Here is a 23,315-nt window from a genome sequence, read left to right as displayed (position 1 = left end):
CTCTCTTAGTCTTGTCAATTATGGCATCTCCCCTCCCTACTCCAAAGACCTCCATTACTCCAGGAAATTTAAGTGAAGGCCCCTGACGCAGGCTCTGTTGTGTGGCAATCCCGGATCAGCTCTGTTTCCCATAATTATGTCACAATTTGGACTATACATATTTTCATCTGTAGAAATGCTTTGATAGTACCTCTTGCTCATAGAAGATTATACTTTAAGAAACTCTCTGACAATATGGTTCCCATGCATCTATTGCATTTTGGAGCCCAGGCTTGAACTTCCTTAATAAATGCAGAGGGCCCTGCCTCTTTCTATTATTTATATGGCCAAGGAAGCAAAAACTAAATCATACTTCTCTATTAGAATATGAAACGTTTGTGTGCATGAGAGAAAGAAGGAAATTTAGCCATAAATGTTCTTCCTCTTCAGCCCCTGGTTTAGAGCATTGCTTTTGGAATCTCCTCTTACAGAAGGAATACTTTTCATAACCATGCTTTCTCCATGTTTTATAGGTGACACGAATTGTTTTATTATGGGTAAATAATCATTTTAACGATTTTGAAGGTGATCCTGCTATGACTCGATTTCTGGAGGAATTTGAAAAAAACCTAGAAGATACAGTAAGGCTCAAAAGAAATTATTTTCTTTAAACCTTAGCACCTCCCTCCATAAACATCAACTAGGAACAACTTTCCTCATCTTCTATTCTAGACACTTGGCTCATCTTCTGCACCTTAATCCAAACAAAAAACTTATGTCATGCTTTTTTCAAGTCTTTTGTATTTAGCATTGTTATTAACGTACTGACTTGGATGATCTGTTGGGTCCCTAGCTGACTTTAGTTAGTTGGTGAATTACCAGGATCACTGATTAGACAGACAGACAGTTTCTTAGGAACTCTCTCAAACACATACTTTGAGTCTGCTTACTTTTCCTCCTCATCCAGTATATGTGGCCAAAGATTTTTTTTAGAAAAAAACAAAACCCAAAACTCGATGATTATTCTGTCAGTGACTCTTATTACCTACATAGTCCATTTGATCCTCCACATCTGTGGGCTCCACATCCTCAGATTCACCCAGCCACAGCTACAAAATCCGTTAACAACACAGGGTTAAATGGTGCTGGTCCACTGTACTTGGATTTAAAAAAAAAAAAAACCAATAACAAACCACTGTGTGTAATTAATACCTTTCTGTGAACATTTCATCTCTTAGTTGCATAGTATAGTAAACAGTGATCTTTTACAGTTCGCTTGTATATTTCATCATGGTTAGTACAGTACCATAAACCTTGAATAACACCATGGGACCCATATAAAGTGCCACTATTGATGCTGGAATTGCTCCCCCAAGATGCAGAGGGAATCATGATGCTACTAGAAAAAGTTGAATTGCTTGCTTGCTGTGTACCAGAGATTGAGCTCTGCAGATGTGCTTGCCAACCATTTCAAGATAAATGAATCTATTGTTTAAAAATAATAAAAGGAACTCCTTGAAACAATCTTATGTTAGCTAGGGACAAAGAAATAGAAGACTTAATCACTTCCCTGAAAAACCTTAGCTTCTTGTGAACGTGAAGATAATACACCAGTATTTGAGAATAATCAAATCTTGAACTTTGTTAGAAACTGCAAGTTAAAATTTTACTGAGTTTAAGAAAGACCTAAAACAATGAACTCTTTCTTAGATGAGATGGAGACTTGATTATGTCTTTCTGTATTAGTATTTAGAGAGATGGTTCGACAAAGCCAAGGTTTTGAATAAAATTTTACAAGATTCTTATTAGTTAGAAGATAAATAAGATAGGAGTAGATGTGTGGTGATGGTGGTGACATGGGGCCGTTGAGTTGCCTCTGACTCATAGCAATCCTGTGCACCATAGCTCTGAACCTTGCTCTATCCTGAGCCAGTCCCACTGTCTCCTACATACCTACCACCATTATTACCTCAATTACTTTTGTCAAGTCTTCTTATTCAGGGTCTACCTCTCTTATGTGATCCCTCCAATGAAGAGTAATTTGTTTCCTCTAATAAATGAGATATCACTTTAAGTTTTTTTTAACTTGGGTTATCTAAAAGTCTTAAAATCATATTAAAAAATTCTTATTCTTGGCCCAGTTTTCTTTTACCCCATCTTCTTTATTCTGTACACTCTGTTTTCAAATGTGACTGATTCTAATATTTTTAAGTGCTAAAAATGAACCTCTAGTAATTGATAACATACACATTTTTTGCCTTTTAACACCTCACAGAAAATGAATGGTCATCTCCGGTTATTGAATATTGCTTGTGCTGCAAAGGCCAAGTGGAGACAGGTTGTTCTTCAAAAGACTTCCCGCGAGGCCCCTCTGTATTTCAGCCTGAATGGAGGAAGTGAAAAGGGATTTGGTATTTTTGTGGAGGGAGTAGAACCTGGTAGCAAAGCTGCAGATGCAGGACTGAAACGCGGTGATCAGGTAAGTAAATAACAAACCACTTCAATAGGTAGAAGTCTTCCATATGTAGTAAAGACGTCTTGTGTTGGGCATATTCCTGTTTCTATCTGATAACTTTTCATCTGTTACTCAAGTAGCATAATCACTTTAAATAAATACTTTCCCGAGACTCTAGAAGTAGTGGAGTTAGGTGGTCAGAGAAACAGGGTTTAGAGCTGTTGTGCATAGGGTTGCTGTGAGTCATAGTTGACATGACAGCACGTAACAACAACAGCATTTTAAAATTATTTAAGAAACCGTTTCTTTTTTTACCTGTTCATTACTATTTTAAATGTAAATTTGGTATAGTATGGCCTGAAACACCATGGACTTCTGGGCTCCATCAGCATGACTTTGTTTGAATGCTCCTATCCATGCTCCAAGGATTAGAAAACTGTATCATTGCCAATAACTTCAGAATATTCCAAAAAGATCATTATGTTGCTGGCTTTGAAGAAATACCACTTCCACCACATTATACTCTCAAATATAAGTGGCCAAATAATCACCATGCCATCAAATTAAATGATGTTAATGTGGTAACAGAACAACATTCATAATACAGAGACAGAGTGTGCCACATAAGAGACTCAGTAAAGGAAACACTGGGAATAATTTGGTCATAATTTATTCTTTACATGTAAGCACTAGGTATATAATAGTGTTGAAACGCTTGCTGTAGAGGGTCAAGGACTGCAGCCTCCAATATGGATTGAGACTCAATATCGAGAAGACAAAGATTCTCACCACTGGGCCAATTGGCAGCATCAGAATGGATGGTGAAGAGATTGAGGTTGTTCACAGCTCTTGGCTCACAGTCAACACTCTTGGCACCAGCAGCCAGGAAATTAAAAGATGCACTGCGATGGGAAAGTCTGCTGTTATGGACTTCTCCAAAGTACTGAAGAGCAATGGTGTCTCTCTGGAGACTAATACAGTCTGATACAGGCCATGGTCTTTGCAATCACTTGTTATGCGTCAGAGAGTTGGGCAGTGACTAGGGGGGACAGAAGGAGAATTGATGCCTTTGAGCTGTGGTGCTGAGTAGAGTATTGAGGGCTCTATTGCCAAGAAAACAAACAGATTCATCCTAGAGAAGATTAAACCAGGCTGCTTCTTAGAAGCAAGGATTCTGAAGCTTCATCTAACATACTTTGGAGATGTTGTAAGGCGGGACCGGTCCTTGGAGAGGGACATCATGCTTGGGAGGGTGGCAGGACAGCACAGGAAAGGAAGGCCCTCTATGAAGTGAATTGATTGAGTAACTGGTGATGAAAAAAATTGTTCATTCATTTAAAATGTTGCTTATGTTTACCTAAATAGTACTATCATTCTTTTTTTATTTTGTTTTTAAATAAGAAATTAATTAGTAGAAAAGATTCAACACTTCAAAGCAGTGGTTATCATCTGGGAACAATTTTGCCCCCCGGGGACATTTAACAAGATTTAGAAGTATTTTTTCTTTTCATGACTCAGAGATTGCTTTTTAATAACTTTTACTGACTAAAGACCAGGGAAGCTGCTAAACATCTGACCGTGTGCACAGTTCATCTCTTTTACAGCAAACTTCTAGTTCAAAATTTCAGTACTATGGAGGTTAAGAAGATAGACATTATTCCATGCCTACTCATTAAGAATCTGTAGTAGCAGGGAGCTCTGGTGGCCTAGTGGCAAGACACTATACTGCAGTCCCAGAGGTACACGCTTTGAATCCACCAAATGCTCTGCTGGAGAAGGAGGGGCAGTCTCCTCCTGTTCCAGTCAGCTCCAATTTGACAGTACACACACACACACACAAATAATAAAATAAAATAGAATCTGTAGTAGTGAGAGGAGCCCTGGTCGTACAATCATCAGGCTAATACAGACCTACCAGCTCATAGGTATAGAAAACTGGTACTCTGCTCACATGAAGATTTCAACCTAGAAAACCTTATCAAACAGCTCTATACTCTCACATTGTGTAGTTAGGTGTCAGAATAGTTTAGAAAGTTGTAACACTATTGCCTTAATTGTTCATAGACTTAATTATGGGAGCTCTTGTGGCCTACTAATGAGGAGTTGTGGCACCAATTCAAAGGCAAGTGGTTTTAATCCTCCAGTTGCTCCAGGGGAGAAAGATGAGTGGTCTCCTTCTGCACATTTTAAGCCTCTGAAAATTCACTGTAGGTTCAGCTGCGAGTCAGTTCTCACTTGACAACACATAACAGCAGCAACATAAATTACTGCTTTTTCTTACAAGCCTCTTGATCTAGGCACAAGTATCACAGGAGCACAAGTATGTATTCGGGGATTCCCATTCTTCTCAGTGTTAGCCATAGTTTTTTTTATGATCTATCCAGTAAATAGCCTCTGCATTGTCAGTAAAATATAAGTCAACATCTATTCTGTTCTTTCACCCAAGATCTGACTGGCATTAGCAATGATAAATCCTTATTTCATGACCTTTCTGAGTCCAGCTTGAATTTCTTATGTTGTTATATGCCATCAAGTCGCCTATGACTCATAGCGACCCTATGTACAACAGCCCTAAACTCCGCTCTGTCCTGTGCCAATCGCGCCGTCTCTGACACTCCCATCCCAATTATCCCAGTCACTGAATCAATCCACCTCATAGAGGGCCTTCCTCTCCTGCGCTGTCCCTCCACCCTCCCAAGCATGATGTCCCTCTCCAAGGACCCGTCTCTCCTCACAACATGTCCAAAGTATGTTAGACGGAGCCTCAGAATCCTTGCCTCCAAGGAGCCACCCGGTTTAACCCTTTCCAGGACAAATCTGTTTGTTTTCCTAGCAGTCCGTGGTATTCTCAATACTCTTCTCCAGCACCACAGCCCAAAGGCATCAATTCTCCTTCTATCCTCCTTGGTCGTTGTCCAACTCTCTGATGCATAACAAGTGATTGGGAAGACCAAAGCCTGTATCAGACACACCTTAGTCTCCAGAGAGACACCATTGCTCTTCAGTACTTTGGAGAGGTCCCTAACAGCAGACTTTCCCATGGCAATGCGCCTTTTGATTTCCTGGCTACTGGTGCCAAGACTGTTGACTATGGAGCCAAGCAAACTAAAGCTGTGTACAATCTCAATCTCTTCACCATCCGCTGTCAATTGGTCCAGTGGTGAGAATCTTTGTCTTCTTGACATTGAGCCTCAATCCATATTGTAGGCTGCAGTCCTTGACACTCTGCAGCAGGCGCTTCAGGTCCTCTTCAGTTTCAGCAAGCAAGGTTGTGTCATCCGCATAACGCAGGTTGTTGATAAATCGTCCACCAATCTTGACCCCACATTTCTCCTCATAAGAGCCCAGCCTCCCAGATAATCTGTTCTGCATATAGGTTGAAAAGGTATGGAGATAGGATGCATCCCTGGCGTATGCCCTTCCCAATTTTGAACCATGCAGTGTTCCCTTGCTCTGTTCTGACGACTGCCTCCCGGTCCAAGTATAAGTTTCGCATTAGAATGATCAAGTGTCTCAGAGTCAGCCATAGTTTGTTATGATCTACACAGTCAAATGCCTTTGCATAGTCAATGAAACACAGATAGACATTCCTCTGGTATTCCCTGGTATTAATGAATCATGCAATATGTGGTCCTTTTGTGACTGCCTTCTTGAATTCAGCATGTTTCCAATGTGAACTTTCTGTCTCTATGGATTTGCCTATCCTAAATATCTGTATCCTAGACTTTCTAGACAGGGAATTGTATTTGTGGTCTACTGTTTCTAGATTTTTATACTTAGTATAATGTTTTCAAGTATAATGTTTCATCCCTGTTATATATACAATTTATCATTCTTTTGGTGGCTAAATATCCCATTGCAAGGCTATATTCATTCTCCAGCTAGCAGATTTTTTTTTTTAGTCTATTCATCTTTTTGGCTACTATTAATCTTGCTTTTAAACACATTTTGGCAAGCTCTGGTGGCCTAATGGCAAGAAGCTGCTTTGCAATCTCAGAGGTACACAGTTCAAATCCACCAGATGCTCTGCTGGAGAAGGAGGAACAATCTCCTCCTGTACCAGTCAGATCTTATTTGATGGTACACACAAAAAAAATAATGAATGAATTTTGTATACTTCCTGTAAATGTACTGTCCCAGCTATTTTTTAAATAACAAAATTTTCCTTGCATGTGATATTAATGATCCTATTTTATTATTAACACATTCTGTTGGGACACTTTTTTTAATAGGAACAAATACAGATCTCTGTAAGTTAGTTGGCCATACTGCATATTTCTTGGCATTGACTAGTGAATGTGAACTAATAAAGTTGTTCAAACATACAGCCAAGATGCTTTAATAATAATTGATGACCGGAATGCAGAAGTTGAAAGTTAAAAAGAGGGATTAGTAGTTTGAAAATAAGGAGATATTGTCAGAAGTGAGGCTGGAGATCAAATGATAGAATTTTGTACTATCAATAAGTTTATTGCCATGATCATTGCAAATACCTTTTTTAAAAAAAATATGAATGGCAACTATTCACATGGAGCTCACCTGATGAACTACACAGGAATGAATCAGATTAACTGGGGGGGCGAATGATTATTGGAGAAGCTCAATGTCAGCAGTCAAAATAGGGCTAGAAATTGACTGTGGGCCAGACCATTAATTACTCAAGAGTTAAGTTCAAATTAAATCTGAAGAAAATGAAAACAAATCTGTAAAAAGCAAAATTTGAGTCCATCTCACTTGAATTTAAAATTCATCTCAAGACTAGATTTGATGCATTATACTACACATTAGAAATGTCCAAACAATTTGCCCTGATATTTATGAATTGTGTTAGCAATCAAGTGTAAGCTGATTAACTGTATCTGATCTCGTTTACAGTCAGCTTAGGTGGGAAGCCTCTGTGTGGGCAAACAGGATCTGGTGGGTGGGTCTTGGTATTTAAAAATTGGTTTGATCTGAGGACCACAGCCCCTAGGGCCAGCCATTGATAGTGATTAGAAAGACGTTGTTCTAAGTAGTGCAGCATTTGTTAGTTAGCTGTACTGTGATTATTTGGGGTTGCTTTGATACTGAAATCTTAGCCACTGGTGTTTCTTGGTAGATGGTTTTGGTGGAGCTCCCTGATTAAGACAGAGTAGGAAGCAGAATGGGCTGTCTGTTTCTTAAATAAAAAGCCTTTGAAAACTCTGTGAACACTAATCAAAAAGGATAGTTACAGTAGTGTGGTGGTAGATCCCAGATTGGAAGTTATTTGAAATAAGGAAAATCAATGTAGTTTATGTTGGGAATGGTGGAGGATCGGCAAAGGAGAGGAAAACCGTCAGCCATGTGGATTGACAGGGTGACTGCTGTAATGGGCTCTTGTATGACAGGAAGTGTGAGGATGGTGTGTGTGGGACAGGACTAGGTTCAGATCTTTGGTCCGTGGGGTCTCTATGAGTTGTGCTCAACTCGATGGCACAGAACAACACCACTAATGACCAGGTGAATGGTGAGATATCAAACACATTGTCTATGAAGAAAACAAAAGGTTATTGTAAAAGAAAAGACCAAAATGGGTATCAAAAGAGACTCTGAAATTTGTACTAGAACATTGAGAGGACAAAACGGAGAAGCATTGCTGAAGTAAGAGAGATGAATGAAAGACTTTGGAGGGCAGATCAAGAAGACAGAGCATTATGTCTTCAGAAACATATGGTCAAGAACAAGTGATGACAAAAGAAGAATTTCAAGCTGCACTTAAGACCTTGAAAAAAATAAAATAAAATCCCAAGTATGGAAGGAATACTAATTGAAGTGCTTCAGCAAACATCTGCAGCCCAGGGTATGCCCACTAGTCTATGCCAAGACATTTGGAAGACAACTATGTGGCCAGCTCACTGGAAGAGATCCATATCTTAACATTATCCAGAAGTCCAGGCCTGGTTTTATACTTTCCTTTTGTAGCTACCTTGTGATTTTTTCTTCCACTCCTTACAATGATGGCTTGGAATTTAAAAATCTAACTAGGATATGTGCCAAGATTTTTAAATTGTTATTGTTCTTTTATCTTTTATACCACCACTTCATCTGATTGTTGAATTAGAACAAACTCAAAGCTAACCCTTTCTTGTTTTTTTGAGGCTGTAAATTGTTTAGGAAGGGATTACCCATCTTTCCCCCACCCCATTCCCAAAGAGCTCCTGGGGATTCACCCACCAAGAAGCCTAGCCTTGGGGTTAGTAGTGGAGCAGTTGTTCCCTATGGACTATGCCACCAAAGCACCCTTTTGTATTCTACTACTTGTGCTGTTTCAATAAGTAGACATCAGTCTTTCCAACGTTGGGAATTTTAGTGATGAGATTTTCTTTTTCTTTTTTTTAAATAAAATTTTTTTTCCTCATTCTTTTCCTCAAATTTTTAAAAACCTATTTGTTGATCGTCAAGGACTGCCCTGTAATACTATTTATTTTGTCTCCTCTTTGATCGTCATGTGTGTCTGTGTTTTTAAGATAAGTGTCTTTATGATTCTGAACTTCTATGTGATTTGAGATAATTCTCTTTTAAAGCATCAGCTGTGTTCACATGGGAGAACTCCTTTATGCTTGCTGCGTTCTACTTACTGTTGAACTTCCTGATTCAGCTAATGATGAGAGGGGTTGGGGAGAAGACAGGGGAATGTAGTAAAACAAACTTTTTCCTGTGGAATAGATTCCAAATATTAGAGACCCTGTATGACAAAGTAGATCAGTCCACATAGGAATTCCAGTGCTATCCTTTTCTTTCAGTGCTTCTTGTGGATTCACAACCACCCACCTTTAGTTTAGCAATTGAAAATGTAAACTCTGCCCCTTCATAATGTACCCAGAAAACCGTTAAGTTAATTAACCTCTTTGAAAGGAAAGAAATTTACATTTAGAACATTTCACTTAAATTGTAGACAAGAGGCAATAATTTTTGTGAGTTGAACTGACCTAATTAAAATTTCTGTTGCATATATAAATCATCTGAAAAATGAGTACATAAATAAAACTTCATTAATATGATTCCAGAAGAAAGTATACTTTTTACAAAAGTGCATATAAATGGAGAAGTTGGGAAAGAAAGCCATATACAGAAAACATTGTAATGAGTAGTAATCCTCCTCACAATGAAAACCATTGTTCACATGTGGATGGATGCATTTTCTTTTTCACCATTAAACTTTGTAGATTGTTGAAGTAACTAGTGTTGTTAGTTTAAATTTTTATTTTTCAACTACTTTTATCTTAAGATAATGGAAGTAAATGGACAAAACTTTGAGAACATTACATTTGTGAAGGCCCTTGAAATTTTGAGGAATAATACTCATCTTGCATTTACTGTAAAGACCAACATTTTTGGTGAGTTTTCTTGTAAAACCTGAGCTTTTAATGTAAGAAAAAAATATTATAATGGAAGATGTAGTAGTAAAATGTTTCAGTCTGAACTTTCTGAATAATTTTAGATGTATTTGAGGTATACAGTTGTATACTAGATATCATTTATTTATATATCTTATATAAATACATAAGTATATATGGTTTTATATTATTTGTATTAGCATCTTAAGTTTTAAAATAGGAGTACAACTTAGTCATTTTTTAAAATATCTAGTGAACATTTATTATGTATTCTGCCAGAAGTACATGGAATATAGAAGTCATGGGCTTTTTTTCTCCTTGTTAACGTGCAAATCCTTTTAGTCTTTACGCTAATATACTGCTCTAATAATAAAAAATACCAAATTTGGTGTTTTGTGGAAAGAAATAAATTGAGTAAAGTGAGCAATGTATTATAAGTTTCTTTGTAACAATAACATATACTGCTTTTCTTTATAAAAATCTAAGTTATCTTTATCATGTTTTAGGCATGTTTATACTTGAGAATGGAAAAACTAAGCAGCTTTTAAATCTGTATTTCTAACCTGTTAGGAAATGCTTATTATAATTTGTTTCATAGACACTAGAATTTTCTGATATTTTGAGTCAACAGTTAAAAAGTATCAAAGGAAGTGTAAGAATTTTTATCAAGTACAGAAGGAAAAATGTTTTCTAAATTACAGCTTGATAAGTAGAATTGACTTCAAAAGATAAGCCTATGGAAAAGAAGTGTGAGTTATTTTTCTCACTTCGGCACCTCCTTAACTATGCTTTACTCACACTGAAACCTTAACATTTATTTAAGTTTCATTTAGTTAAGTTCTTTTCACCGAATTCTTTTGACTAAAGTACAAGAGAATCTAGCTGATGACCCCTTCCTGACTTAGCTTTTAAGAATTTGTAGGTCAGCCTAACAGGTCCATAGGATATTTATTTTAGTTTAGTTTTACTTTAGTGAAAGAAAAGGCTAACAGTTTTTTCAGTGATTTGAAAGTTGCATTCACAGCAAGTGAAGGTGATTGCGAAGAAGAGTTTTTGAGTAGGGACTGATCAGTTCTTTCAAATTTATATAACATTAAAGGGCAAGTAGACACTTTCTTAACTTGAGAATGAAATTGGGATTTGTGGCTTTTCTATAAATCATGTGAAATCTAGTAAGTCTTTCCGAATATGTTGCTCAGCATACAGATTGAAGTAGTATCAATAAAGGATACAGCCCTGATGCACACCTTTCTTTATTTTTAAACCATGCAGTGTTCTCTTGTTTGTGCAGTCAGTATAGTCAATAAAATAAAAATAAAGATCTTTCTGGTATCACCTGCTTTCAATTCCAGTCCTTAATAATGTTAATCTATAATTTGTTACAATTTACACAGTGGAATCTCAGTGGTAGTTGTTAAAAACAGTAGTTAAATATTTCTTTTTTCTGATTGAGTATAGATCCAGCTGCCAGAGATATTCTTTGTTCTGTTTTTCCCCCTTTGGTATCTAGTTTAAACTTCTGCTACAATCAAGTATGAAAACAAAAGTGGATACAAATTATGTTTCTTGAGTGTGGCTGTGAAAGAACATATAATAGAAAGCTATACTTATCTTATTTTTGGTAACTTGAATTCCTTCCAAAAGGAAAAGAAATGACAAGTGTTTTTTTTATTTGTACAGTGTTCAAAGAATTACTTAGTAGGACTGAACAGGAAAAAGCTGGTATTCCTCATATTCCAAAAATTGCAGAGAAAAAAAGTAATCGCCATTCAATCCAGGATGTACCAGGAGATATTGAACAGACAGCTCAGGAAAAAGCAAATAAGAAAATGAAAGCTAATACCGTTTCAGGAGGAAGAAACAAAATCAGGAAAATTTTGGATAAAACACGATTTAGTATCTTACCTCCAAAACTATTCAGGTAAGTAGCACTGGTAATGGTCATGTAGGAACTTTCATATTGATGGTTTTTATTTTGGGTGAATAGAAGTGTTTTTAAGTAATACATAAATGTGAATAATAAATTCTAAATATCTTCTTTTTGTTTCCACGAAGTTGCAGCTTTTAGATATGGCATATATTCTTTCATTAACTTTATTTAGACAAAATGATCAGCTATCATCTTGTCAAGTTTTGTTTTCCTTAGTTTTGCTCCATTTTTAGTATCTTCATTTATAAATTTGGACACTATAAATCTTATTTATATATATTCATTCCTGTCAGTTTTATTTTTAATTGTCATTCACTTTCTAACACTGATTATGCTCACTTATTCCAGCTTACATTGCAAAGTTTTCTGTTTCCAAATGGGGAGTCTCCAAAACAAACTAACATTTTAAGATTAAAGTTTGTAAAATGCTAATGAAATCAATCCACTTAAATTCTATTTTAGAGTAAATTTTACATTGTCTACTTTCTAGGGTGGAGGTACAGTGCAGGAGAGGAAGGCCCTCTATGAGGTGGATTGATTCAGTGACTGGGATAATCGGGATGGGAGTGTCAGAGACAGTGCGATTGGCACAGGACAGAGCGGAGTTTAGGGCTGTTGTACATAGGGTCGCTACGAGTCACAAGCGACTCGACGGCACATACCAACAACACAACAACAACTTTTTAAGACAATTACCAAAGTCCTAATCAAGTATAGCTCTTAGCACATAGTAGGAAATCAAATAAGGCAATGAATGGTTCAGTGAAAGAAAATCTTTATTCGACCTCTGGTGATTCTCGCTCTGTGTCAGGTGAGAATTACAGAGCTGAAAATATAGGTAATTCTTGCCTTTACTTAGCCACACCATTTTTTTTCTTTTTCTTTTTTTTTAACTGTAAAAACCTTGTATGGGGATCCAAGAGGGTAAGGGTTGGGAGCAAAAGAGCATGGATGAAATCACAACAATTTGTTGGGTGGAAGGAATGAGTGAAGGACATGAGAAAGATCCAGCAGGGACCAGAAAAGACAGGGTGGTAATGAGCAATGGTGATTAATATTTTTTTTATACAAAGAAATTATCTTTTTTAATTTGTGAGTTTCTCATATGGGAATGGGACGCATATGGGAATGTGAAGCTGAATCAGGATTGAGCAGGGTCTCCTGTCTTATATAGGGTCACTTTGAGTTGGATTCAACATGTTGGCATCTGATAATAATGCTTTATAAGGAGTTTATAAGCAATATAGAAAATATTAGTACATTATAAGTGATACAGATAATTATGTAAGAAAGAAAAATTGAGTGAAGAGCATTTGAATGATACCAGCCATGTTGAAAGATTGGGAGCAGTTTGATGTGATGAGAGAATGAAGAAAAAGGAAAGAACAGTCCCAAAAGGCAAAAAGGAATTCCTCAGGAAGTAATGCGCTGAGTTCTAGTTCTAGAAACTTTTATACGTTTGTTGTTTGTTTGTTTGTTTTCTACAATGCACGTCTCTTTAAACTAGAACTTATTTTGACTAGTGGTGTAATTGTGAAACAGCCTATCCAATTTAGTTACATCCTTTAAAAACAGAACATTGTGGTTGTAACTAACTTTAGCTTTTTTGAATCACATTCCAGCCCACTAAACTAAAGTTTCAGAAGGCTAGCAGTAGTAATGGAGGTCTACAGTTTTTTTAGGGAGAATGAAAATTAATTACTCTTCTGATTATATTTGCTTACAGTAGGAGTCATGGAAATGGTGTCCAGAAACAATCAGTTGGGTATTTCCAAACATTGTTATTATATTAATAGAGTAGAAATAGTTTAGTTTATATTCACAAGGAATATTTTTCTAGTTGAGTGTTTTTTATTGACTAGTCAACAGCTTTTCTTAAGTTTCTTGCTTTGTTCTAATAGGAACCTGTGGGGCTATAACTAAAAGCATTAGTAAAAGACTGTACCTCACAAGTACTTATTAAATTGCCTGTCTTCTCAACTCTTTCTGAGAAATAATTTTTTCAACCACATAGATCCCTCCAAATAGATTATTTAAAATTAGGAAGTATTATGGACCCTGTTTTATTTTTTTACTTTTCAAATTGGTTGTTATCCTCTTTGGGGAACTTATGGTCTATATTTTGGCAGTGTTTGTTATCTTCTGGACCAGTAGGCAACATAGATGGGATAAAATATAGATGGGGAAAAAGAAATTGTCAATGATTTCCTCCTACTTGGATCCACAATCACATTCTTGCTAACAGCTGTGAAGAAATAAAAAATCTGTTGCACTGGGAAAATTTGCTGTCAAAGACCTCTCCAAAGTGCTAACAAGCAATGATGTTGGATTAAAGACTGAAGTGTGCCTGATCTAAACAGTGATCTTTTCAATTACTTTCTGTGCATTTGAAAGTTGGACAGGGAATAGGGACAACAGAAGTATTCATGCTTTTGAATTATGGTGTTGGAGAAGAGTACTGAATATCTTATGAACTTCCAAAAGAACAAACAAATTTATTTTGCCAGAAGTGCATCCCTCCTTAGAGGCAGGGATGGTAAAACTGTCTCATATACTTTGGACATGTTGTGGGGAGGGACTGTTTCTTGAAAAAAAGACATACTAGGAAAGTGGAGGGTCAAAGAAAAAGTAAAGGATTCCTGCAAGATGGATTGACACAGTGACTATTACAATGGACTTGAGTCTATCAGAGATTTGTCAGAATGGTGCAGGATAAGAAAAAGTTCAGATCTCTTGTTCATAGCATCACTGTGAATCATAGTCTACTTGATAGCACCTAACAGGAACAGCAATTTGAAGTTAATTCAGCAACCTCTTTAACAGTGCAAAAGATTGTGTATTATTGTATTGGACAAAAAAAAGTCATAAAAGTGAATTAGAAAAATATCACCAAAACACTAGAAAAATATGCATAAAACATAAATCAGATGTTCAGCATTGATAATAATTAAGGATTAGGATTTAAAACAAGTTACCATGTATTTTATAAAAAATTGTCAGATACAGATTGGTGAAGACCAGAATTGACAGGGTAAAACATATAATAAAATCTGACTCCTTAGGGGCCTAAGAGGATGCAACCTTTCTAGAATGTGTTGTAGCAGTTTTTAAAAGAGCGTTTCGATGACTCTAACTCTTTAACTTAGTAATTTAATTTCTAATAATAGTTAAAGATTTATGTACCTATATCCTAGTTCTGTTATCTATAATAAACAGAATTGGAAGCACCCTTAATGCTCAGCTATGTGGGATTGCATAAGTAAATTGTGTTGTATATCACAAAATACGCATGTACTTTTTTGGTTGGGTTGGTTTTTTTTAAATTAATTTTAATGAAAGTTTATAGACTTAGGGTTTCCAGTCATTCATTGTTGCACTTTTTTCCCTGTGCACCCCATCCCCCCAATTCACTTTTCTCATTGACTAGTAAAAGAAAAACTCTTTCATTGCTATGCAATCCCTCTCCCCAAGCGCACTACACTATAAAGCCTTCAAGACTCCTGTCATGCAATAATACCTAATTATATATCCCTTTTAAACATTTCTATGCCTCAGCTGTTGCAATGCAGTATATATCCTTCCTCCCCTTCTTCTCTGCCTTTCCTCAACTCCAATGCCAGTCCTATTTTACAGTAATAGCCCTATGCAATATTTATCCCTTTGTAACTGAGATATTTCACTCAGCATAATGTCCTCTAGGGTCATCCACTTAGCATAGTATTTCATGCGTTCCTTGTTTTTCAATGCTGCAGAGTAGTCTATTGTGTGAAAATACTAGAGCTTCTCTATCCATTTATTTGTGGATGGGCACTTGTATTGTTTCCAGCTCTTTGCTATTGCGAACAAAACTGCAGTAAATATGGGTTTGCGTGTATCTGCTTGGGTGGTGGTTATGATTTCTTTAGGGTAAATTCCCAGAAGTGGACTTGCTGGGTCAAATGGTATTTCTATTTGCAATGTTTTAAGAAAGCACCATACTGCCTTCCACAGTGGTTGCATATTTTACACTCCCACCAACAGTGAATAAGGGTTCCAGTTTCTCCACAGCCTCACCAGCATTTGTTGTTTGCTGTTCTGTTAAATTTTGCTGTTCTTACTGCGGTGAGATGATATCTCATAGTTGTTTTGAAAAATATGCATGTACTTTATGTTGTTGTTGTTGTTGTTGTTGTGTGCCATCCAGTCGGTTTATTGTACTTCACAAATACCACATTTTCTCAGAATTGAAGGTTTGTGGCAACTCTCTGTCAACTCTGTGCCATTTTCTAGCAACATGTACTCATCTCGTGTTTCTGTGCCACATTTTGGTAATTCTCACAATGTTTCAAATGTTTTCATAGTGTTGCTGCACACATAATAGACTAATATATAATGTTTAATGTAAACACAGTGTAATGTAAACATAACTTTTTAATGTACTTTTGTTGTTTTTATTTGCTGGCAAGTCAGAACTGCCTTATAGCTAACCCTCCCGCAGGTTTTCAGAGGCTGTAAATTGCTGAAGAAGAGGATTATTCATCTTTCCCCTTTGTCCCACTGCACAGCTGCTGGATTTGAAACACCTGCTTTGAGTTGGCAGCATAACTCCTTAATATTAGGTTGTCAGAGCTCCCCCATATCCCATTGAGTAACTGGTGAAGTCCAGCTTACTGCCTTTGGGTTGGCAGTGCAACTCCTTACCATTTGGCCACTGGAGCCCCTACTAGGAAATAAAAAATTTGTGTGACTGACCTTATTGAGGTGATCTAGAAACTAAAAACACAGTTGCACCAAGTATGTAATTAAAAGAGTTGCTATGAGTCATACATGACTCAATGGCACTAAAAAACGGAAAAAATACAATCAATATACTGATCATATTTTTATGTTTAAGATGTGACTTATAGGTCATTTTCCCTCCCTTCCTTCCTTTCTATATTTTTCAAATTTTCTGCTTTGAATGCTTTATTGTTGTTGTTGTTGTTGTTGATCGCCATCAAGTTGAGCACAACTCATAGCGACTCTATGAACAAAAGACCTAATGCCTTTCCATAACTATCATCATTTCTCTGAGTTCATAGAGTTTCCAGAGGCATTTGATTTAGGAAATTAATGCCATTTCTGCTTCTAAACCTGTGTTACAACTGGGAGCTCCACCAAACACTGTCAACACTGGGAATACCATTATGGTATTTGATATGCCCATTGGCATAAGTTAGAAGCAGGAGTGCCATCCACTTACTAAATAACATTCCCCTGGAAACTCTATGAACTTTGATAAACATCAGTAGTTGTAAAAGGGCTTCAGGCCTTTTGTTCATAGGGTCGCTATGCATTGAGCTTGGCTCAGAGACTTCAACAACAACAACAAAGGGCACAAGGTTCAGAATCACAGGAAACCCAAATTACCTCATACAGCACATTGACAAAGAGTAATGTACAAAGTAGAAGGATGGTCTTCCAGATATGCCACTACTAGTCTTCTCTTAGTAGTGCTTAAGTGTTGTCAAGTTGAATATGACTCATAGTGACCCTTGCACAAAAGACCTGAACTCGATTCTGTGATTAACATCATTTCTGTACATTTATAGAGTTTCCAGAGGCATCTAGTTTAGGAAGTGGCTGCCACTCCTGCTTCCTGACCTGAATCAATCTGGAAGCTCCTCCAAACATCGTACATGATGGGTAACCATGATGGTATTTGACATGACTATGGCACAGTGTTCAGCATCACAGCAACTCCAAGTTACTCAGTACAGCAAGTAGACAAATGATTACTGTATCACTTAAAGAATATTCATACTTTAAGATCCAACTTCTCACTGCGGGATTTTAAAGACACCTTTTGGTAGGCCTCCCCCTTGGTCAAAAGTTCAACTGATACCACTTTTGGGGGATAAAACAGTTAACACAGATGAAACATGACCCAGAAACTTCCCTGCGTGACCCCCATCAAGACACTAGCAGCCAACTCCTAGAGTGGAGACCTTGAATGTTTTAGTTGACCAAAAAAAAAAAAATTCATTAATTCAGTTTTATAATTTTTTAGTATCTCTAGTGTGTTAGGGCTTTATTAGAAAGACCCTCACATGAACAAAGCTTGGATCATTTTAAAAATGCTGTAAGATATTTTACCCCATTGGAAAAAGTTTTTTTTATGCATACAGAACATCAAATTTTTTTGATGGTGACCCTCCTGTATTTTATCCTCTCTTGGTTGTGCATTTCTGGCTATATTTGTAAGCCTGTATAAGCCATAGACTAGGGCTTCTAAGTGTGGTCCCATTTTGTCTGTTAAGATTCTTATGGTTGTGGGCATTACACCTAGGTTTCTGATCCACTATTAGTTGATTTTTGTTTGGTATAAGATATGGATCCTCTTTCAGTTTTCTGCAAGTAGATGTCCAATTTTGCCAACACTGTTTTTTGGAAGCAGGAGTGGCATTCACTTCCTAAATAACATGCCTCTGGAAACTCTTCTAACTTTGATAAATATTAATAGTTGTAAAGGGGCTTACAGGCCTTTTGTTCATAGGATTGCTATGAGTTGTACTCAACTCAAAGACAATCAACATTTATTGAAGATGTTATCATTTCCCCATTTAATAGGCTTTGTTTCCCCATTTAATAGGCTTTTATTCCTTACCAAATGACTGTAGGTAGAGGGATTAATTTCTGGGTTTGTTCTATTCCATATGTCTGTGTATCTGTCATTGTACCAATACTGTGCTTGTTTTGGTTACTAGGTCTTTGTGGTAGGTTTTGAGATCAGGAATAAATTTTGAGATCAGGGAATGTTATGCCCCCCACTTCATTTTTCTTTTTCCAGAGAACTTTATTTGGGGTCTCCTTCCTTTCCAGATAAAACTGTCGATTGCCTTTTCTAGCTCTCTGAAAAATTAGTTGAGTATCTGTATTGGAATTGCATTGAACATGAAAATTGTTTTAGGTAGGATTGCCATTTTTACTGTATTGTCTTCTACCCATGAACAGGAATTATTTTTCCATTTAGTTAGACCTCTTATTATTTCTTATAGTAGAATTTTGTAGTTTTCTTTATAAAGATATTTTTTGTGTCTCTAGTTTAAGTTCATTCCCAAGTGTTTCATCTTGTGGTTGTCTGTTATAAATGATACTCCTTCCTGAGTTTCCTTTCTGTGTGGTGCTGTTGCCATAGAGAAATCACACTGATTTTGTATATTGATCTTGTATCGTGGGTCTCATAAGGAAAGTTTACAGAATAGACTGGGTCTCCACAGGAGAAAGACTAATAATCCAATTACAGAATGGGCAAAAGACATGGGAAGTCCTTTCAAAGGAAGAAGTTCAGATGGCTGACAGACATACAAGGAAATGCTCAAAATCACTGGTATTCAGAGAGATGTAAATCAAAACAAGATATCATCTCACCCCAGTAACAGTGGCAAAGTTTAACAGGACAGCAAGCAATAAGTGTTGGAGAGGATGTAGAGAGACTGGAACTTTCATGCACTGCTGGTGAGACTGTAAAATGATGCAACCACTTTGGAAGACAGTTTCCTGTTTCCTCAAAGAACTGAACATAGTATCTCATATGACCCAGCTATTCCACTACTAGGACTATACCTCAGGGAAATTAAAACTGCGACACAAACAGAGATATGTACACCTATATTTATGACAGTGCTACTCACGTAGCAATAAAATGAAAATACCTCAAATGCCCATCAACAAATGAATAGATTGAGAAATTGTAGTACAGTGGTAAACTATGCAGCACTAAGGAGCAATCTTTTCCTAAAGTTCTCTATAACATGGGAGACTCTAGAAAGCATGCTGAGTGAACTAACTCGTAATGGCAAATACTGTTTAAGACCATTATTGTAAAAATAGGATAACTAGTAAGATGTATGTAAATGTCCTGAAGAAAGGGGAAGGCAAGAGAAGAAGGGAGAAAGTGGGAATCACTAGGATCGCAGAGTTTAGTGGGTACATGGTGTGTGTAAAGGAATAGGAAAGAGTTGAGGGGCACTGGAAAAGACAAGGTAATAACTGGCATAGATCAATAGTAATTTTATAAAATATAATGTATATGAGTGATTGTCTGAGGCACAGTGTCTATTAATGTGTGTAAAACACAATGTACATAAATGTAAGCAAATTTTTGTATGCAAACCAATAAGAAAAAAATATATAAGAAATAACGTTTGTATGTGTGACCAAAGTAAAGACAAGGCATAAGGAATGAATGCTTGTGATAAGAATAAAATCTCTAGTCATGATATAATTTGAAAATACAAGAAAATTACTGAAAAGTAGTAGTGAAAATATATTTTTTTACTTCTTTTTATGACAATAGGGTTTTTATAGATCTGAGAATATTTCACAATTTAGGACATCAAATACCCTTTTTGTGGGTTTTTGTTTTGTTTCATTTAAATCACATTCATTGCAGTAATTCTTTATTATTATTATTATTATTAAATTTTATTAGTTTTAATGAACATTTACAGAGATTTTGGGGTTTCATTCCTTCATTGTTGCACTGTTTTCTCTACCCTCCTCCCCAGTTCGTTCTTCTTCCCTCCCCCGAATGTCTGTTTTAATTGTCCAATTGCCACAGTGCTTGTCAAAGCCAGTTCTGATTAATCTCCTTTGTCAGTGTGTCCTTTGCCATTCCCTATCACTCCTCCCTGAGAGAGACTTCACCCTGATTCATAAGGAGAAGGGGATGGTGTATTCTCTTAGCTACTTCCTGCTGAAAAGGGACGCTGTGGGTTTCAGGGTGAAGATCTTCTCTCACTACTCTAAAGGGCCCCTTTGGCAAGTAGGAAACACATAGACTGTTAATGGAGATTGACTTTGGAATTTAGATGCACTGTTATCAATTGTGCTTAGCCATACATGTTCATATCCTTGAAGATGTATCATGGAGGTATTGCGACCTAGAAGACACAAATTTAACTAACAAGTTAAAAGTACATGAGTCAAAAATTAACAAGCAATAATATTCTGAGTAGAGGTTCTAGTAGTGGCACAAATCAAGTCACAGAGGGAAGGTGGTTATTACAATAAAAGGCCTATAGACCAGCACTTTGTATATTATAGTGTACAGGTTAAAACCACAAGATGTAGAGGCTCAGCTATGTCATTTGTGCTTCTTAAGTCCTGGAGCAAATTCCATCTACCACTGGGCTGTTTTACAAGTCGGAAGTTCACATCATTGCAGTAATTCTAAAGGAGACTCTGCTTCTTTATTGGAATTATGTTTTTCTCCATTCTTATCAGTATTCTTTCATTGTCTGCTTTTAACATTTGTAATTTGCATATTAAAATATTTTCATGACTTTGCATTTCATCATGTGAAACTAACGTATACTTTTATTCCATTTAAATTTAATATTGGAGAACTGAGATCTTTTTTAAAAAAATCTTTTTCTGTTGTTGCATCACCTTTTTAGGAGATGGTTTTGGTAAGATGTGACATAATTCCTTGTAAATAGGCTCTATCAATTCTGCTTCCAAACAAGCATGGCTATTTAGCCATTTAAACCCTGTTTTATTCATATCATAGCATGAGTTTTGCATATTACTGTAATTTTCATTGATACATGCTCACACTTTAATTACCATAACTTTGTAACAAATATTACATTAGTCACTCTGGTGGTGTAACTTTTGATTATAAAAAAGCAATATAGCATCGTAACATAAAGATTTTTAGTATTTCATGCATTTCTCTGTCTCTTAACTTTTTAAGGCTGTTAAAATTACTTCTACTTTGACAGTTAATGGGACTGCTGATCTTGAATTTTTAGCAGTTTTTTTCCATAGGATTCTCTCACCTGACTCTTGTCCAAAAATTGTAGACTTATCTTAAAATATTCAGTACTATTTTTTTAAAAAACCAAATATATACTTTTGAAAAAGTTCTTTTCTAAGTAATTTTAATTACTGCTGCATTCTCTACAAAGTTATGAATAAATTATCTGAATATTCCTCCCTCCATTTTTTTGTTACTTCAGAAGAGTTAGCTTGATGTCCAAGTCCTCAACCTAATTATAAAACCCAACTCTGCATAGTCACAAATTACCTAACAAATATCGTATCACCTTTGCCTAATCTGTACATAAGACTGCTATTTAGCTCTTTGAATAGCATTTCCTATAATGCTATCCCTTCCTACTCTATTTCTGTATATAAATTACATTTTTTTTCTCCTTTTCTAGTTTGTACTATTCCCATTATATTTTTTTTTTTTTTAGGAAATGCTGTCATCTTAAACTTGGGAATTTGTTTAACTTTGTTGTCATTACATTTTGTTTCTTTCTGTAATCCAAAAAGACCCAGATTGTTTGTTGGTCTTAATAACAGCAATAATAACTATCATTGTTTAATGTGTGCCACTGACTGGGCTAGAAGGTTTTTCTACATTATTTTACAGTGGTCCTGCTACAATTTTGGGAATTAGCATTATGAAAGAGAAAAGAGATTTGCCTGAGATCACTTGGCTCATTGCCCAGGTCTCTCTGACACCAAAGCTTGCTCTTGAAATACTAATCTTCATTCTTTGCCCTTTTCTGCTCTTCCTCCGCTCCTGAGCTCTCTTTCTTGTCTTGGTCCTCCCATTCTTGTCTCCGTTTAGCTAATCTTCATTACACATGGTTTCCTAATTTGCCTAAATCCTACTTTTATTCCTAACGTATTCTTTGTATAACCTATAGCATGCATGTTTAGTACGTTACCTTGGTCCTTTCCTTGATAATAGGTAAGTAGTCTATGATACTTCTCTTTGTCCTTTTCCTCTTTTTCTTGCCTTTTTTCTATTGTGAATTAATGAAAGTTTACAGAAAAGTTGGATTTTCATCCATTCATTGTTGCACAGAGACTTCTTGTTGTAAGAAGTAACTGGTAAAAAACAGCATTGTATCAAATACAGGTAGGAATTACCATTAACTGACAGTGTTGATTTTAACATATATACAACCATTACAGCTAGATCGTGTTTTTGTTGTGGATGCTGGTGGAAGTCTTCATCATTGCTAAAGTGCTAGAGTTCTTCTATTCAAAATTAAGTTAAAAATTTTTGAGAGATCTGAAACATAACTGCTAGAGTTTTGTCTCTGTTTTTATATTACCTCTTAGATGAATTTAGAATTGCCTGTATGACCCTCCTAAGATTGTTTTGTAACCTCTAAAGTAGTTTACTTGCGTTCTACCTTGGTTTTAGTGTTTTCCAGGTAACAATCATATTATAATGAGATTTTGCGGCTTTAGAATAATGTTTAGGAAACTGTAGATTTTTTTTTCCCATTTTTATTTCTAGTCATTTTCTTTTTGTCACATACTTTAGTTGTTTCTTGCTGTTCTTTGTGTCATCTTCCTGTTAACTTTTTCTTATTCTTTTGGTGGTCTGCTGTTTTGAGTGTATGTTTGAAGGCTTCCCGTTTTCTCATTAGAACTTGACTCCATTGTTATCTACAAATGTCATACTTTTAGTTTGGGTTTATACACAACTCTTTTCTTTGCCTAGTAGTTTGCCAAGATTTTCTGTTGAGAGGAGGAGTTAGATTGCCCTGTTGTGATAAGACTGTGCAGTGCTAACTATATATCTTTTATTTTATTTTTTCTTTTT

General features: G+C 36.2%; 1 protein-coding gene across 4 annotated transcripts in view; it reads left to right on the top strand.

The window, feature by feature from the left end:
• Positions 1-23,315, top strand: part of RAPGEF6 (Rap guanine nucleotide exchange factor (GEF) 6) — a 274,324-nt gene that overhangs the window by 189,269 nt on the left and 61,740 nt on the right. For all 4 annotated transcript variants that reach the window (XM_006899057.1, XM_006899058.1, XM_006899060.1 and 1 more), the window contains exons 13-16: positions 513-620; positions 2,255-2,458; positions 9,684-9,792; positions 11,473-11,713. In XM_006899057.1, the coding sequence (XP_006899119.1) occupies positions 513-620; positions 2,255-2,458; positions 9,684-9,792; positions 11,473-11,713 (662 nt within the window). The remainder of the gene's footprint in view (positions 1-512; positions 621-2,254; positions 2,459-9,683; positions 9,793-11,472; positions 11,714-23,315) is intronic.

The sequence above is a fragment of the Elephantulus edwardii genome, unplaced genomic scaffold, assembly GCF_000299155.1.
Source record: "Elephantulus edwardii isolate Elephantulus edwardi_28Jun2011 unplaced genomic scaffold, EleEdw1.0 scaffold00245, whole genome shotgun sequence".
Lineage (NCBI taxonomy): Eukaryota > Metazoa > Chordata > Mammalia > Macroscelidea > Macroscelididae > Elephantulus > Elephantulus edwardii.
Note: the sequence above shows the minus strand (reverse complement) of the source record. Positions and strands in the feature narration are given on the sequence as shown.